The sequence below is a fragment of the Alligator mississippiensis genome, chromosome 4, assembly GCF_030867095.1.
Source record: "Alligator mississippiensis isolate rAllMis1 chromosome 4, rAllMis1, whole genome shotgun sequence".
Lineage (NCBI taxonomy): Eukaryota > Metazoa > Chordata > Crocodylia > Alligatoridae > Alligator > Alligator mississippiensis.
Window position 1 is genome coordinate 193,087,576 of NC_081827.1, and position 18,459 is coordinate 193,106,034.

An 18,459-nucleotide genomic window follows, 5' to 3' on the forward strand; every position below is an offset into this window, starting at 1 on the left:
ATCCAGCTGGTAAGTCTGGGAGGTGGGGGTGGGGAAGGGGCCTAGGGGAGAGAAGGAGCATGGGGCTGCAGGGGCAGGCACTGCCCAGCTGGGGTGGGGCACTAAATGGAGCTGGGGGCGGTTCACCTGGGGAATGCGGAGGGGGGTGGTTCCTGCCACTGTGTGCACCCTCAGGGGAGGCACGTATCCCCCAGTTTTCATAGATGTTAGGGTTGGAAGGGACCTCAATAGATCATCGAGTCCGACCCCCTGCATAGGCAGGAAAGAGTGCTGGGTCTAGATGACCCCAGCTAGATGCCTATCTAACCTCCTCTTGAAGACCCCCAGGGTAGGGGAGAGCACCACCTCCCTTGGGAGCCCGTTCCAGACCTTGGCCACTCGAACTGTGAAGAAGTTCTTCCTAATGTCCAATCTAAATCTGCTCTCTGCTAGCTTGTGGCCATTATTTCTTGTAACCCCCGGGGGTGCCTTGGTGAATAAAACCTCACCAATTCCCTTCTGTGCCCCCGTGATGAACTTAAAGGCAGCCACAAGGTCGCCTCTCAACCTTCTCTTGCGGAGGCTGAAAAGGTCCAGGTTCTCTAGTCTCTCCTCATAGGGCTTGGTCTGCAAGCCCTTAACCATACGAGCGGCCCTTCTCTGGACTCTCTCCAGGTTATCCGCATCCCTCTTGAAGTGCAGTGCCCAGAATTGCATGCAGTACTCCAACTGCGGTCTGACCAGCGCCTGATAGAGGGGAAGTATCACCTCCTTGGATCTATTCGTCATGCATCTGGTGATGCAGATGCAGATTTGTCATGCATCTGCTGATGCAGATGCAGATTTGTGCGTGGGGTGAAGGTGGGCTGTCGTCTTGGGGCCGGGGGCTGTGCTGGCCTCTTCCTGGTGGGGGGACTGGGCTGGGGCTGCCCTTGGGGTGGGCAGGGCAGGCAGCAGTGGTGCTGGGGAGTGCTATAGGGTGGGCTGTAGCTACCCCAGAATTTGCTGTAGTTCTCCCTCCCAGCACCACTGCCACTGCCCACCCCAACTGCCCCAAGCACAACCTTGGCCCAGCCTCCCTGGTCCCAGCCAGCAACGGGCAGCCCGCCCTTGCCCTGCGCACAAATCTGGGGGGGAGAGGGGGGGCACATGCCTCCTGTAGGAGTGTGCACAGCGACAGGAGGCTCCCCCCCAACTCCCTGGACGAGTTGCCTGCAGCTTCACTCCATGCCCCAGCTCCACTCCATTCCTTGCTGTGGGGGCCTCAGTGTGCCCCCCACACCTCTTCCTCCCCCCGAGACTTAATGTCTGGACACTGCTTTCCAAGTTGCTGGGCTACATTCCTGGCTGTTTGCATGGTGCGGCTGCACGCATGCACGTAGCATTTATCGATGGCATTATCAGCCACATTGGCTTAAAAAAAAAAAAAGCTGATTGCCAGTGTTGATACAATACGGATAGATATATTGGTGCACCTCAAGTTCCCAGTGAACTGTATCTTGCAGATGACTAAACTATCTCCTCTACGTTGTCCTCTCTCATTCCTTTCTGCCTTATGTTGGCCGAGTGATCCTTTGACTTCTCCACTTTGGTGAAAGTGGAAGTAATACCCACTTGATAATTGTCGTAAATGTCAATCTGATGTGATCTAGAAAAATCAGTTCTCGCGTTGTTCAATCCCATCCCAGACAGAACAATTCGAGGTTAGCAGCTTGCCTATTGAATGGCAACGCCTAAGTAAGATGGAGCGTTTTTCAAAGTATAGCGTCTTTTCTTGAAGTAGGCTTTTCAGTCTCTTGTTCTACTAATTGGGTTTGAACAGAATTTGCCTGGTATAAAAATAAACAAACCCCAAAAAACAAGACTTTCCAAACTTTTATAGATTTTTTTTTTTATAACAGAGATAGGCCTTTGAGACATTAAAATTGCAGCATTAAGTGGTGTCATAAATGCAGTGCCATTAAATTCTGTCAATAAATAAGTGGGGCTGAGAGTCTTTAATGCAGCAACTCTATTGACAACTCATTTAAGCGTGTTAGTGGGCTTGGCCCATGGTGCCAGATGCTGTCTCAGCCCATAAATTGCTTTTATTTCCTTCCATAAAATGTGCATCTTGGTTGCAATCACATTTGCAAGAAGTCTCTGAATTCTTGTGGAAGCCAAAAACATAACTATATCTTCCTTATAGGATAAAGTAGGGAGGCCAAGAGTCATTTGCAGCTAAATCTAGCTCTTCCATTGTGCCAAGGGAAGCTTCCCCAGTACAAAAGGCCGTATTCCATCTCCTTTTGCTACTAGAGGTGCATAAAAGCAATGGGTTGGGGCAAAATAACTTGTTCTAATGTTTCTGTGGACCTTTGGAAATACTTAAGGGCATGATGGACAAATTTAAAACAGCCTACAGTATTTGCAGAGAGACAGAGGGGCAGACCAGTTATTTTGGGAAGAGCTCCATTCCTGGAATAAGAGGTAATACTGTCCATTTATTTACCTGGCATACCCTTACAGTGTTTTGAGGAAATAATTTTGCTGTTTTTCAACAAAACTGTGGATGAAAACCAAATTCCAAAACACACAGTGCTTTTATGATTAGCAAAGATGTAATTACAGTTATACTTTATGCTTTTTTAGATAAACATACATTTAAAATAAGGTCTAGAAATTATTCTAAATCAGGATTCTAACTGTTATTGAGAGCCTGTTGGTTGTAAGATTAGAATGTAAAGTGATTTTTGAAATAGGATCAACTGTAAACACATTGCAGATTAAAAGGAGTTTAAAGATCATTTTAGCTTTAAAGCTTTTCACTTTTCCCCTTTTGTACATATTTTCCCCCCTTTCTCTTAGTACAATTCCTGGACTTGGGATTTGATTGATTACTTTTGAGCCCATTCTTTACTCTGCTTTCTTTATCAGCATTTGAATGGAGCCTCACCCCTAGAAGGTTAAACTTTTAAGTCCAGCTAGCTCAGAGGAAGAGATTGGAACTATTCATAGTGCTGTAAACAGCTCCCATTATGACATCTGGCTTGTCACTATGAGCCTTGTTTTGCTTCTGTTTTGAAGAACCTTGCATTAAAAATCTCAAAAATATTTTGTATTTTTTGCTTATAACCAAAGCACTTACTTATTAAGTTGCTGTTTCAGAGTTCCATCTTTAACTGAGATTTCTGCTAAGCTCCATATTGCACAACCTGAAAATGGCAGCAGTGTTGCAGTATTAAATATTTATTCAACCTCATATTGTCAGTATGAAGTAAGTAATCTGCATTCATTTTTACAATTTGTATTGTTGTAGAGCTGTTAAGATTTGTCTCTTAGCATATTGTAAATGACTGTTGGCAAGGAACTCTGTTATCTAATCCAGAATTTTCCTTTTCTTTCTATTAATGTGGTACAGGTTTAAAACTGGTTGTGCAGCAGGCAAAGTGCTACTGAAAGCTGATAAATATTTTTCAGGAAACCAAAAACTTAAGCATAAGTGTTAATATTCTACTTTTTGTGACTAATATTTTGTTATCATTGTTCAGTGATAAGTATTCTGAATGATAAAGTTTTTTTTTGTGTGTTCAACAAGGTAACCATCAAGACTTCTTTCTTACAAGTTCTTGGACAAGTAAGAAAACCCTTTTAATACTGAGTTTTGTGTAGTGGATTCCTAGTAGTGTATTATGCATTGCCTCCTTAGTTAATGCCAAGGCACATGTGGAGAGGTACCTGGATTTTTTTAAATAGTTTTTATCTTTGAGTGTCTTTATCTTAAGATAAAAAAATGTATGAACATAGAGTGCATCAAAATAATGTTTGGATATATTACTTTTTTTCTTAAGTATGCATACAGTATTATAAAACCTTTTTTTACTATGCCCTTTTGGGATTCTTTTTTGGGTACTCTGTATGAGACTGAGACAACTCTGTTAGATTAAAGTTCTTTTACTCAGAAAGTCATCATGGCAAACTGCGCAACTCTGACATGAACTCCAAAATACTCATGGCTGGGTCATGAAAATGTTTCTAGTGATCATTTCTGGTGTATAAACTGACCAAACTAAATTATTTTTTACCTATACCTATTTTTTACCTATGGCTTGTCAGTATGTGAATTATAGGGCTTTATCATGATGTCATTTTATGATACAAAACACCTCTGTGAAGTAAAATATTGGTTTATTGGATAAATAGTTTATTTTGGCCTGTAGTCTCCTCTAATTCTATTTTTTATTATCTGCTAATGGAAAGAGGAATGAAATACTCTGAATAATCATCGCCTTGAGGATTGCACTTTTGTTTCATGTTTATACACATTCTTTTGAACGATATAAAATTCTGATTTTTTTTTTTTTACTAATTTATTTTGGGGTGTGTAAGTTACGTTCTCAAGCTGACTTCTAAGTTTAGTTGTTGTTTATTATTATCTTTTTTATGTGAAGCGGTTGAGGTGTTAGTTTGTTCCTTATACACTTATCCCAAGGGGAGAAAATTCGGGTATGAACACATACACATTTTTGCCGTTTTAAAAGCGAATGGGGTTCTATACTCGGGAATGCCCTGTAGCTATTCTGTTGTAATTGTTACATTTGCATGATTTTGTAGTGATACAAGTGAGCTAAATCCATCCTGATTTTGACACTGAATGAAGCAGGGCTAAATGTAGAGTGATTCTGCTGCATTTGTTACATCTGCATGATTCTTTAGGGGTATAGTTGCAGTGTAACAGCTTTTATCACTTCTGTCTACACCCTCTGAAACATTTTTGAGAGGTTATTCCTATAACAAATACACAAACAGGGAGCTACTGAGTTGTGGGTTTATGAGCATTTCTCATGTATAGCTTTAATCGCTAACAGGGAGTCCTTGAGTGTGAACATACCAAGGGAGGAACAGATATCGTACCTCTTAAACTATTTAGCAATCACATTCGTATGAGCCAGTTGTATTAATCTCTTAATCCTTTTTTGTATACTCATGTTACTTTATAACTTCCTTGTCTTCCAGCTAATAAGATTCCATGGTGGTACCCTTCCTGTGTATGTTATTTCTAATATTCTTCTTGCATATGGAGGACAATTAAATACATTAATTTTGACAGGTAATACTGCGTAAAATGATTTATAGCCCTGCTATAATCATATGCTTATACATTATAATCAGTATATTGCTTTATGATTTCACAGGGGTACACCAAGGTGGTTTGTCTTATGTTTTGCCATTAGGTTAATCCCTCAGAACTTTAAATAATTTCTCATTATGGTCCTAAAGTTCTCCATATTTGCCAAAGTTGTATGTTCTGTGTTCTGTCTAACTTAAATATTTCCATTTAAATCATTATCTGTTCAAACATGACCTGAAGCATAAGGGGGGGAGCTGACTTTTGTGCTGCCTTTGGGAGGGGTCCTGTGCACCAAAACATCCTTACTACACCTCTGCATGAGAATGTGTTCAGAACAATTGTGGGGTATGGACAGATGTAACAATTTTATTGCTATTAAAGGATGCTGATTCAAACTCTTATGCTGCAACTGTTATATCTGTGTAATTCTGTAGTGATAAGTGTAGGAGAACCGCTTCAACTTTAACTCGCCTTCATTCAGGGTCAGTATTAGGGCAGTTTAGGTAATCTGTTTGACTACAGGATTATGCAGACCTAACAGACTATAATAGTTGATGCATGCTCCAAGCAGCAGCTCTCTCTCCCCTTTTAAAGTTGCTAAAATTTGTTTTTGTCCGTACCCTTTATATTTATTTAGCAGTAGCTTCTGATATTGTAAAAAGAGAAGAAATTTAGGAGACAAAAGAATTCCATACTAACTGTGCTGATTGTAATTAAGCTATCCCTTGCATCAGTTTCTCCTCCTTTTTAACTGTGGAGATGCAAAAGTATTTTAGCTACAATTGTGGCACTAAGGCATTTTGAGTAGTGGTTCTAACCAACTGAAAAACAAAAGTTTCCAGAGGAAGTACTAAAGCACAGCAATATGTAGACGTACCCTTTTAAGAAAGATTTGAGGAACTTACTGGCAAGGTTATAATTTAACAAGTAAAAAAAAAATGTTGTTCTTGATTTGTGAAGAGGTTTTTTACTTCAACACTTTGGACTTCAATCCTAAGTCAAAATCCAGTTTCAATTCTGTTTTCTTTTTCAGTTTATATCCTCATCAAATAAATTCCTTAAATGTTTCCCTGGAAAATTTTACCCACAAATACATGCACATGATTCCATTGTTCTTAGATTTCATAGACATTAGGGCCGGAAGGGATTTCACAAGATCATTGGGTCCAGCCCCCTGCCCAAGGGGCAGGAAGTCAGTTGGGGTCAGATCACCCTAGCAAGATAAGCATCCAAGCGTTTCTTAAAGGTATCTAGAGTAGGTGTTTGCACTACTTCTGGGGGGAGTCTATTCCAGACTCTGGAGACTCGGACAGTAAAACAGTTTTTCCTTCTGTCCAGTCTAAAACAGTCTTCCAGCAGTTTGTGACAGACCTTGTCTTCCCTTGGGATGCCCTGATGAACAGATATTCTTCCAGTTCTTGATGCATACCCTTTATATACTTATAGGCTGCCACCAAGTCACTCTTGAGCCTTCGCTTCTCCAGGCTGAAGAGTCCCGTGCCTCTCAGCCTCTCCTCATAAGGCCTGTTCTCTTGACCTCTAATCATGCACGTGGCTACTTCAAAGAGTACTTTATGAGCTTATCTGAGGTTTGCATTTGGATTTTTGGAAAGCACTGTATGTAGTGTTTTCACCTTTAAGTTGCTTTCTGGAATAACATGTTTTTAATAGTCTTCCCAGGTACTGTGTCATGTCACTTGGGAAGTTGCTATCTTGTCAGCCTTTTTAATGTGCTACTGCTAGTCTGCTAGAAATTTCTCTTTTTGCATGGTGGTTTATATCATATACAGCAAGCTGTAATAATTCAGGGATTTTAACTAGCAATGTCATGGGAAACACTGGAATATTAGAAGAAACATTATGCATTGTGTGTGCATGCAGTGCTGCCTAAGTGTTCCTTGTCTTCTGTCGCCTTAAAACGGACTCAGTCAGTGAGGTTCTGGAGTTTCTGGCTATCGAATTCAGTTTGCATAGCATGCATGCAAAATCATCCTGTGAGCATTCTAAGAGCATCTAACTGTGCTATCTCTGCCAGACAGAAATGTTTTTTATCTTCGTTTCGTAAACATTTTGTATCGTATAACAGTATGGACTATTTATGCATGTGTGTATTTAAGTATATTTGTGAATTTATGCTGTTTCATATACAGACAGTAGTGTGACAAGGGGTGGGCCAGAGGGGCACCGGGTGAGGAGGGCACTGGAATTGTCTTCCCAACCAATTTGCTGCTGCTCTTAGCACAGGCCCCACCATACTCTTGTATGGTTTGCCCCAGGTACCAGTTCTGTTTGTTATGCCACCGTACACTTTGGTGAAGCTATAAAAATTTACAGCAGCTGATGATCTGGTGATGACCTGTGTATTTGTATATAGAATCTATCATGTTGTAGAGTTTAGTAGTTGCTGTAACTGAAATCTGTGGTAACGAAGGCTGTCTGAACATAAGGTCTCTTGTTATAAAGTAAAATATAGGAAATAATTTTTTTAGAAAGCACAATCTTCTCTCCTATTAGTATCCTCCACCAGCAAATGCCATCGTATATGTGACTGATGAAACACACACGTTTACCTTATCAGAAGTTTAAAGAAAATGTAGTAAGAATGTAGAACTAGCCTGTTAGTCTATTAGCATGTTGAACATGTTAATAGATATTGAAGACATTACTTAAATTAAGACAGATTTTGTTGGCTGACTTCAACTGACAAGGCAGGACTATATTTGAAAAGCTAAAAACAAGCCTCTACAAAAAAACTGGCAGCCAGTCCCTTGTGCTGAAAAGCATTTTTCTTCAGCCTCAGGTGATATTAGTATAATTCACAAACTTTATAGTCTGTTTATCTAAAACTGTTGTTCCTTGACGTTTGGCTCTGATCAATCAATTAATTAATAAGCACTTGGTAAGAGCCTTGCTGTTGTACAGTAAAAATGTAAACCATTGTTACATCACTTAATATTAACTTTAACTTTTAAAGTTGTTCTCAATTTAATTCTTCATTATTGAGCTCTTGTTTTGAGCTTTGCAGCAAGGAAGAAATTTGTTTTATTTTTTTTTTCCTTGTAGGTCAATGTTCAGATTTTGCTCTTGTACTCTCAAGAACAGCCAGACCCTACAAAGTAGAGCCCGCTGTGAATATTATTACATTTTTATTGGGGTAAGTTATTTTCTATTGTCTTGCTCAGCAGTTTCCAAAATAGAAGCCTCTGTTAAAACAGTTAGGGTCCTTTAACTCAGATTCTTTTCATATGGATCTTACTGAAATGTTGTAGCTATAAGAATGACTACATTTGTCTTGTAGCAATGATGAAAAAAGATAACTAATAATACTTTCATATTTTTGACAGGTTTGCTTGGTTTAAAGATGTATGGGATGCACTGTTCTTACCAGAGATGGATGCTGTTGTGCTGAATAATCAGGATGTGTGGTTCCCTCTTGTGTCCCTGATTCTGTTTTTTTTTGGGACAGGCATTGCCTTTTGGGGTGGCATATTCTTCTCTTCATCTCTAAGGCTCTTATCTTCCTTCTGGTTAGCCGTGACAAGGTAAAACAGCATAATACTATATGCCTTTGATTTGTTTTCTATTTTATTTTATCCATAAGAACTTAAGAAGTTTCATACTGGGTCAGACCAATAGGAGAGTATTGAGCCAGATCTAGAATGATCTGTCTCCTATTAGGACCCTCCCCAACATCCACCACTTATTGGTTTAGAGAGGCCAGGGGAAACATCCCCAACCATTCTGCTCTGTAGTTATTAATAGATCTGACATCCATGAATTTATCCAGTCCCTTTTTTAACCTGGCTATGTTATCTGCTTCTACTACTTCCTGTGGCAACAAATTCCACAAATTAACTATGCATTTCATAAAAAAAGTATTTTCTCTTGTTAGTTTTAAACCTGTCACCTACTAATTTCAGTTTGTCGCCTAGTTTTAGTATTCTGTCACTTGGCGAACAATAGTTTGCTGTTCACTTGGTCCATACCCTTCATGATGCTATAGACCTCTATTATATCCCCCCTCAACCTTCTCCTTTCCAAACTGAAGAGCCCTGGCCTTTTTAGTCTCTCCTGGTAGGGCAATTGCTCCAGGCCCCTGATCATTTTGGTTGTCCTTCTCTGTACTTTTTCTAATTCTATAACATCCTTTTTGAGATGTGGGGACCAGAACTACACATTTTCCAATATGTGGGTGCACCATGGATTTACATAATGGCATAATGATTTTCTCCATTTTGTTTTCAGTTCTCTCCTTAACGATGCTAAATATTTTGTTGGCGTTTTTGGTCACTGCTGCACATTGAAGTAATGTTTTTAAAGAACTGTGTACAATAACTCTAAGATGTCTTTCCTAAGTCGTAACAGCTAGTTCAGAACCCCACACTGTGTACATAAATCTGAGGTTATTTTTCTCCAGGTGTATTACCTTGCACTTGTTGACACAGAAGTTCATCTGCCACTCTTTTGCCCACTCACTTAGCTTGGTGAGATCTTTTTGCAGCTCCTCTCTGTCAGCTTGAGACTTGACTACCTGGTACAATTTGGTGTTGTCTCCAAGCTTGGAGATTTCACTGTGCAGCCTCATTTCCAGATCATTGATGAAAATGTTGAACAAAATATGGCCCAGCACAGATACCTGTGGGACTCCACTTTTGACCTCCCTCCATCCTGAAAAGTGACCATTTACACCAATGGTTTTCATCTTTTTTTCATTTGTGGACCCCTAAAAAATTTCAAATAGTGGTGTTGGACCCCTTTGGAAATTTTTGAATGGAGGTGTTGATCCGTTTGAGTTGTAAGTATGGGTATTCACATACTTTTGATTGATCATCATAATCTTTTGTGGACCTCTTAGACATAACATCTGTGAACACCCAGGGGTCCATGGACCAGAGGTTGAAAACCACTGATTTAGACTACCCTTTGCTTTTTATCTTTTAATCAGCTCTCAGTCCACAAAATAACCTTCCCTCCGATCCTGGGGCAGCGTCCCTTTTGTGAGGGACCGCATTGAATGTGTTTTGAAAGTCTCAATTCATTTCAGTCCTCTAAACTCTTAAGATAATTCATAAATTGTGTGGATGACATCCTACAGTATAGTGCAACCAGAGCCTTTCCTTGACCTTCAGGACTTTCCAGTAATGTTACTAATGCAGTATTAGGGTCATATCATGTCTTGTATTTCATGCTCATGAAAGGAGGCATCTTCCTTCCACTACCTTTTGTTCCCAGTTTTCTCAAAACAAAAATGCCTCCTTTTTGTGTCTCTTCAGGAGTAGCACAATAATGCAAACAACTGTGGAAATAGATCTTTAAACTTAGAATCTAGCCCTTAGTGTTTAGTATTGGATGCCCTGAATTATGAAACACACCAAGGAGTTAGTAAAAATTATTCATTTGCGCATTTAAGTCTGCAGGAAATGTCATTTACAGATAATGTTTGCAAACTACTTTAATCTGTTTTTAATGTAAAGAATATTAAAATATGTAAGAAGAATAAAAATAATTTGAAATAATAGAACAGTAAATTAGTCAAACTGGATAATATGCTTTTAATAATTGTACATTGACATGGTCCTCTGCAAGGTGTGTATGTGAGGCATCAGAAAATTAGTTTGGTTTGATCTCGGGTACTGTCTGAGCAAAGAGCAGGTTTACCATATGAACCTTTTATGAATATTAACGTTTAACTTTCTGTTCAGTAGATGTGTGCTCTGAATTACTGCCACATCTCAAACATGCATGTTGCCACTTTTCAACTTGGCTGTACTTAATGCTAATAGAATATAATATTTGTCTCAAGTAATAAAACTCCTGTTCTTTAGTTTGATGGCATTTTTGTAAGGCTCTTAAAGACAGATTCCTCTTAAATTCCTTCTTCCTCTTCTGTTTTGGCTGAAATATGTGGATGCATGCTATATTTGAGAACATTCAGAATAGAGGCAGCGAAGTCAGCAAAACCCACACTGCATAGTCTGCTCTGGTGACCAGTAAATTGGTGTACTCTGTTCAGAGTTTTGCTGGTGTGTTACTATACTGATCCTCCAACACGGGTATCTGATCCAGTATCTCCAGTTGTCTTGGCTTCTCTTATCTGCTGTTCCTGTCTGTTTGAGCATCTCTGAATTTTATTTTGTTCTCCCACATAGAGTTTAGGTCAGGGGTGTTGAAGATATGATTTGGCATGTGAAGCTATAGGATCCAGCCCATGGGTCTCAGATCAACCCCATGCACCACATGTAGGTTTGGGGCCAATACATATTATATTCGCAGACCAGCACCCGAGCCAGCACACAGGACTGGGGTTGCCTGTGCCGGACCACCCCTGCATACTGGCTCGAGCATAGGGCCAGTCTGTGGGTCTGCTTCAACCCATGGGGCTGGATGAGTTTGATGTCCTTGGTTTAGGTGATGTTCAGTTTCCTCTGTTCCATTGCAGAATACACACATCTTTAGATGTTCTGCACAGTGTGCCTGATCATCCTAATCTAAACGGACAAAATCCTGCATATTTTTCTTAGCAGATTGCCATGTTTTTTTTAGGGGACTTTCTTTGTTGATGCTTCCATTTAGTCATGCTCTTATCTTGTTTGAATGTATGATATAATAGAATATCTTTCTCTTAAGAACTAAGCTGTTTGCTGTCTTTGGTGTCTAATTTTTGCTATTATTCACCCATTCTGAATCTTAATTCCACTCAGACCAATGCTGTTCCTTACTAGCTTCTGCATCCTATTGTCTTTGACCTTTAAGGGCATCTCAGAATTCAAGGTGCTTTATTGATCTTTCATCTTCTCTGATTCTCATAAAATCACTACATCCAATTCTACCAGGTGAAAACGTTTGTTTTATTTTCAGTTCTTATTCTAAAGTAATTGTTTTTTGCTATTTTTAATGTGAGATTGTTCACTGAATTTTCAAAAACAAACTTTTAAAGAGGTTTTGTCTGTGTCCCCACCTCTTTTCCATGCCCTCTACCCCCATTCTCTTTGTTGTTGTTATAACTCTCCTCAGCATGTCTGTATGATCTCTCAAAATCATTTCTGACCTTTAGGGTATGTCTGAATAAACTGGCATGTGTATCTCCACATTGTACTGTGCTATATATATCATAGACATACCCGTTGTGATATCAGGTTCAAAGAATCGGAATACTGTTCCTGTCCTTCCTAATATGACCAGGAAACATCTGTGTTGGAAGAATGTTTCTCATAAAATGAATCTTTTTCGGACTCTGGATTCTATGTTGGATGTGTAATAGCAGATACTGGCTTTCTATGATGACCATGAAGATTTAATGACTGATGAAAAAAATTGTATAAAATTTGATATACACTAAAACAAAGTAAGAAAACAAGTAGACAAACAAGTAGTACCATATTTACTTGAATAGAAGAAGACCCTTCCCAATAATTAGATTCTATATATGAAAAGTTTATAATTAATTTTTTTTTTCCAGGTATAGAGTCTAATTATTGGAGGCTTGCTTTGACTTTGTCCCCTTCCCGCTGCTACAGCAGGGAAAATAAATGTGGAGGGGGGGTCAGGTAGCACCTTTCTCTCTGTTTTTTTCCCCCAACTTTTTCCCCTGGCAGCTTCTTCCCCCTCTCCTGTCAGACCCTGCCTGAGCACGTGAAAGAGAGCAAATTTGAAAGCAATAACCATGAAATTAAACATGTAGTAATTTGCATATAGTACCCATGCACTTAGTTTATCCATCACTTAAAATTCATGCATGTTACCTTCTTTATTTTAAACTTGCATGTTTTAGCACAGGTGCTCCATTAACACACTTTTTAAGCAACAGTTTGGCACCTACTTCTATGGAGTATAAACAATGCATTATATTAGTCCAAAGTGAAAGGGTCATAATTTATTTACCACAGTTCATTGGGCTTGGCCCCACTCAAGTGAACAGAGTCAGTGATGCCACAGCTCAGCACTACTCAGTATGTGCATGTACTCCAAATACCCCCCTACAAAGTATCCCTGTGCTAATTAGCCCCCACTTGTGCCTGAAATTGGGTGTTCTTATCACAAGTCCTGGGATGCTCCAAAAATTCCTATGTAGATGAAGCACAGGGCAACCTGATCTGGCTTCACCCTGTGGAGAGCGGGGCCACACTAATCATATGTGCCAGGCTGAGAGAGGAGGCAACAGAGGGTTCTAGGTGAGCTGTATGCAATGGTGTGGCTCACCGTGACTTGTAAAAAAAGTCACCAGTGAAGGGGGCTACACTTATTTGCCACTACCATATATATGTTATTCAGATGGGCTACATGAACCTATCGTGGTGGTAGGCTCCCATCAGCCTGTTTTGCCCAATGCAGGCATTATGTTTTATAGTCATGCTCAGTATTGGCTGAGTTCAATCAGCTTTGTAGGTGGTTTCTGTTACTGAGCACATGCTGCTTTTGGCTGCTAATGACAGACAATGTATTTAGTGAGATTTCCTTGTACGTGATTTTTTTTCCATGCCAACTAGGTGAAAAAACCTTGTCTTGTATTTGAGTAAACATGGTATTTATTACTTGTATTATCAATTATGACATTTAAAAGATTGTGAATTTAATTTGTCTGACATTCTTGAACAGATGGAGGTATGAGATAAGGGGGGAAAAACTGACTGCTAAAGAGCAGTTCAGTCCAGCAGTTTGCCTGTGTGACGTGACTGATTTAATATTATTCTAAATTTAATTATTAATTTCTAGGAATGTAAAGAAAAAGCACAGCCTAACTCACTACATAATTTTTTTTTTTTAAGCCATTCATAAAGTACAATCTGATTTTGCTTTCTGTTGCAGTAGACTAACAGTAATTTTGTCATTCTAGACCCTCTGGGCTTCCTAAAGACAGCAGGTTGGTCACACCCAAAAGATCATGTGTGACCATTCTTCTGGTTTTCATTAGCTGGACCACCTGTGGGGCATTTGCTATATTAATTATTTATCTTCACTACTTGTTCAAGGTATTCAAACAATAAACAATTTGATCCAGTGTCAGTTTCAAAGTATTTAGGAAAACTATAGACAAATTTGCTTTTTCTGGGATTTTAAAGATATTTGAATAAACATTAAATAACTTTTATTTTGTAAAATCCCAACTTAACTGATGTACTTTACAAACCAATGCTTTTTACTTTTATTTATCTGATAATATTTCTTGAATGAGTTATACACTTTGGCCTCATACCATTGTCATTTGCACAGCTATCTAATATGGTGAGTCATGTAATTCTAAATATTTCAAGCTTTGAATAACCTTCATTATAAAGTCCAAGGGCCTCTTAAACCCCCTCGTTGGAATTCTAATAGGAAAGAGGATCTTGATGTGGAAATTCTGTAAAAATCCCGACATAGAATTTTCCCCAAATTTTTCATGGGTGAAGAAGAGGGGACAATGCGCACACCCACATAGTGGATTGAGTGGCTGTGGAGTCTCCAAACTCTGTGGATTCCCTGTGGCCCAAAAGAGGTCAGTGCCATCCGCATGAAGGCCCTGTGTGTCCAGGAGTCCCCAGAGTGAGAAGCAGGCAAGAAGCCCCATCACATGTACACCTTCCAGAGAATCTCTGGAAGTGGAGACATCTTTTGAATATGTTTTTAAGGGATTCTTAGGAAAGAGGAGGGGAATTAAATAAACAAAATTTAAGATAAACAAGAGGCCAGGAATATGCAAAATTTCCCTCTACACTATCCAACTAAATGGAAAAGAAGGGCTAATGCAGCTCTTTCTCTATTTTGGAAGCTTTCCTTAAGGGAGTGCCTGGGGACATTGTTGGCATTACAGGCCTTAGTGAAGCTATGCTCCCAGGAAATAAAAAATGGGGAGAGAGCTTGGAGCCAAAGACTACATTATAGGTTTAGTGTGTAGAACAAATATAAAAGTAAATGTGTCTGTCTTTTCATAGGTTATTAAACTACATGTGAATGTAAGAGCAGAGCAAAGAGTTCTTAATGCGGTAAGTCCATTTGGCAGTTGTCCTACTTCGGCAGTTCTAAACTCCATGGAAATAAGCCTTGAAGGTGGTGTGGTGATAAGAACAGTCTAGAACAAGGTTCAGAAGCCCATTTGCTGCTGCAGGCTGCTGCTTGTTACCCAGCCCCTACTGCAAATCCTACCTTCCCCTCCCAAATGTGGAGGGAATACAGAACAAGGCAGGCTGTAGAACCCTGGGGGAGCCTCCTCTGCTGCTCTGACAGGCATGCTGCTGATTCCCTGAGCTGTTGTGGACTGGACTCATTCTCTTCATGGGCTGGATCTGGCCTGCAGGCTATAGGTTGCTGACCCCTGGTCTAGAGCTCTCAGTTCTGTTGGTGACTGATCTGGTTTGTCAGTGTAAAAGAGGAAAGAGTAGAGACCCTTGAGCAATCTGTTTCATTATCGTCTGTATTAATACTATTGTAGTCCTGAGATCACTAAGGCAATACCTTTGGGTTTTTATATTGTTGATATGAATATGAATCTCAGGCACTATTAAGCACTTAGAAAGTATCAGAATAATTTTTCTTTTGTATCATTATGTAATCGATGATAAACATCCTTTGCTACTTGGGAAATATCTTGCTAAATTTCCTTTTCTCTCATTTTTGAACCTTTGTTTCACTCCTGCTGCATATCCCCTATTCCAGCTTGCATGGTCTTCCTCCTTTTTCCATGTATTACTATCTTTCACCCACTTTCTTTTCTGTCCCCTGTATTCTGGTTTCTCCAGGAATTCCATTTCTGCTCTCCCTTTCTGCTCCCCACCTTTAGGCCATTTCTGAATGCCTTTACTTTGCATCCTTCTTCCCTGGACTCATACAGCCACTCTCTTAAAAGGAGGATCAATGGTTAAATTAGGTTCAGTTTCTTGAGCTTCTCTCTTTGTGGCTTATTAGAGAGCCACCATTCTGGGGTCTTTAAATTTTGGGCTGATTCTGAATAAATTGCAGTTTTTTATTTTCTGGAATAAAAAATAGCACATTGCTATTATGCTAAGATTTGTTCTATCTTCCTTCTCCTAACAATTCATGCTTTTTTGCAGGCTCCAAAACACTCAAAAGAAACTTCAAATAATGCTAATAAAGAATTGATAAAGAACTGCCATTCGGTAGACCGAAGTGGAGAAGCAGCAAAGTCACTCGCCACTAGTGCAGCTGCTGATGAAGTTGTAAACAGTTTTAATATGCATGTTACAGTTATCATTTTACTCACATGGATCATGCTGCTCAGTTTTCCATCTTTAATTTATTGGGTAAAAAATCTCAGGTAACCTTTTAAATTGCCTACAAAAAATAATTAGTATTATAGATTGCTTAGTACCTAACTCCCAAATGACTACTGTTTCAAATTTGCAAAGGTTCTTTGAGTATTAATGATTTGGTCTATGACAGAACCTAAAGGCTCTAAATTAATAATTTTATAGTACTAGGTATCCAATCACCAGGGACAACGAGGAGTGGAGCCATGGGCAAAGGCTCCAGTGCCTTTCAGAGACCATGGTCACCCTAGATTGGAGAGGGAAGAGAAGGAACAGCTGCTTCCTGCTGGCTCCTCAAACACTGGAGTCCCTGATGTCAGAAGCAGGCAGGACGCTTTTTTTAACTGTTCCCTGTGCTTGACTCCTGGGCACTGAGAGTCAAGCACCCAGAGCAGCACTGCCCCCTTCCCGCTTTTCACTCCAGAGCCCCCAGAGTGAGAAGAAGTCAGGAGCCTTTGGTACTGCCCCATTTGTTTGGCTCCCAGGCACTAGGAGTTGATCAGAGAGAGCAGTGCCTTGAGGCCCCTGTCTGCTTCATATATCAGAGTCTCCATGAATTTCAGTGCGAGAAGCGGACAGCAGGCCTTTGCCACACAAGTCCAGTTCCCCTGGGAACAGGAGACCTGGGGTAGGCCATACTTTCCCCAGACTAGGATCAGCCTAGTCTTGGGAAGGCTCAAGGAGCAGGGCAAAAAGAGACTTTTGCAGACTGAATGCTTGTTCTGTTCCCACTCCTGGGTTCATATCTAGCTGTGGAAAATTTCCATCACTAGAAATTATTGTTTGTTTGTGGCCCTAGCCTATTGTTGCTTATGTAGAGGATAATTCTACATGGGTTTTTTTATTCACATGTGATTAACTGTTTGTATGTTGCCACATTGTCCTTTTGACTGTTTAACTTCTACGTGAGTGGTTAAAGAGAGTGAAAGTAATGTTACCATTTGCCCCATTCACTTCTTTTGCAGGTACAATATTAGACTTGATCCTGATCCTTGTAGACCTATGGCTATTATCCTTGTACCCGCTTTGGGAATTCTCATGAATTCAAGTACTACTAAAGTAAAATCAAGGTACCATAGCTTTATTTCTAATTTTCGTATAGGCTCTTCATCTGTTGTCAAGCTTTTTTATTTTTCTTTGCTTTTGATTACTCTTCCACTTCCATTCTAAATTTTGTTTGCAATGTGTAAAAGTTTCTGTTCAGCTCTCATTAATATTCATAGCACTTTTATGGTTAAACCTTGAAATGAGTGGATACCTTTTAAAAATTCACACAAGTCCGCTGCATCTTATTAAATCTAACAGATGACTTGTGTTTGCCAAGCAGGATATCAGTAGCTTTGAAATGACACCTAAGCAATCTGTCAGATCAAGATCTTATTTTCCCATCACAATTCATTTATTCTTAACAGTTCTTTGGGAATGTTATGACTTGTCTTCATGGGAAAACTTTAAAAATAGTATAAATTATGGTATGAATTCATATCTCCTTACTTGTTTATACTGCTCTGACTGTTTTGGACACTTTTTCCAATGTAAGGGTACCTTTTTATAGTGTTATTTATGCCAAATTTATATTTATTTTGGAAGCTATTTAAACTAAGCTGAAAAAAGCTGCTCAGAGCGAGTGTCCTCACATTCCAAAATGACAATGCTCTGGCTGGAAAAATGTTCTGTGTAGACAAAAATTAATTAAAAAAAAAAAAGGTTCATGAAAAACAGTATTCATGAATAATAAATGGTGTTCAAACTGAAATAGCTTACTTTGTTGAACAAAACAGCATGTGAAATATTCAGCTTGACCTTTGCACCTCATGAATAGTTTCAGTTGAGAGCACAATAGCATTTTTGTATGTGCTACTGATGCAGCACTGGTCACTTTTAATTAGCAAGCTGCACTAATTAGAAGTACCTGGCATTGCATTGGAAGTAAGTGTATCAGCGGCACAGCATGTGTCAGCACTGAAAAATGGCGATGGTTCGCTTTGAACTAAAGCACATTGAACGTGTTTTAGTTCAAAGCTCACCACCATTTTCTCAGAGCTGATGCACACTGATTCACAAGGCTGCCAGCCAGCCCATGTCAATTTACATATTTGAGCAGACTCCCCGCATGTGTAGAGGTGC

General features: G+C 39.5%; 1 protein-coding gene across 2 annotated transcripts in view; it reads left to right on the top strand.

The window, feature by feature from the left end:
• PGAP1 (post-GPI attachment to proteins inositol deacylase 1) overlaps nt 1–18,459 on the top strand; it is a 58,221-nt gene that overhangs the window by 31,047 nt on the left and 8,715 nt on the right. For both annotated transcript variants that reach the window (XM_014594387.3, XM_019492335.2), the window contains 9 exons: nt 3,127–3,235; nt 3,557–3,595; nt 4,975–5,068; nt 8,153–8,243; nt 8,434–8,631; nt 13,923–14,058; nt 15,001–15,051; nt 16,117–16,340; nt 17,298–17,402. In XM_014594387.3, coding sequence (XP_014449873.1) covers nt 3,127–3,235; nt 3,557–3,595; nt 4,975–5,068; nt 8,153–8,243; nt 8,434–8,631; nt 13,923–14,058; nt 15,001–15,051; nt 16,117–16,340; nt 17,298–17,402 — 1,047 coding nt within the window. The remainder of the gene's footprint in view (nt 1–3,126; nt 3,236–3,556; nt 3,596–4,974; nt 5,069–8,152; nt 8,244–8,433; nt 8,632–13,922; nt 14,059–15,000; nt 15,052–16,116; nt 16,341–17,297; nt 17,403–18,459) is intronic.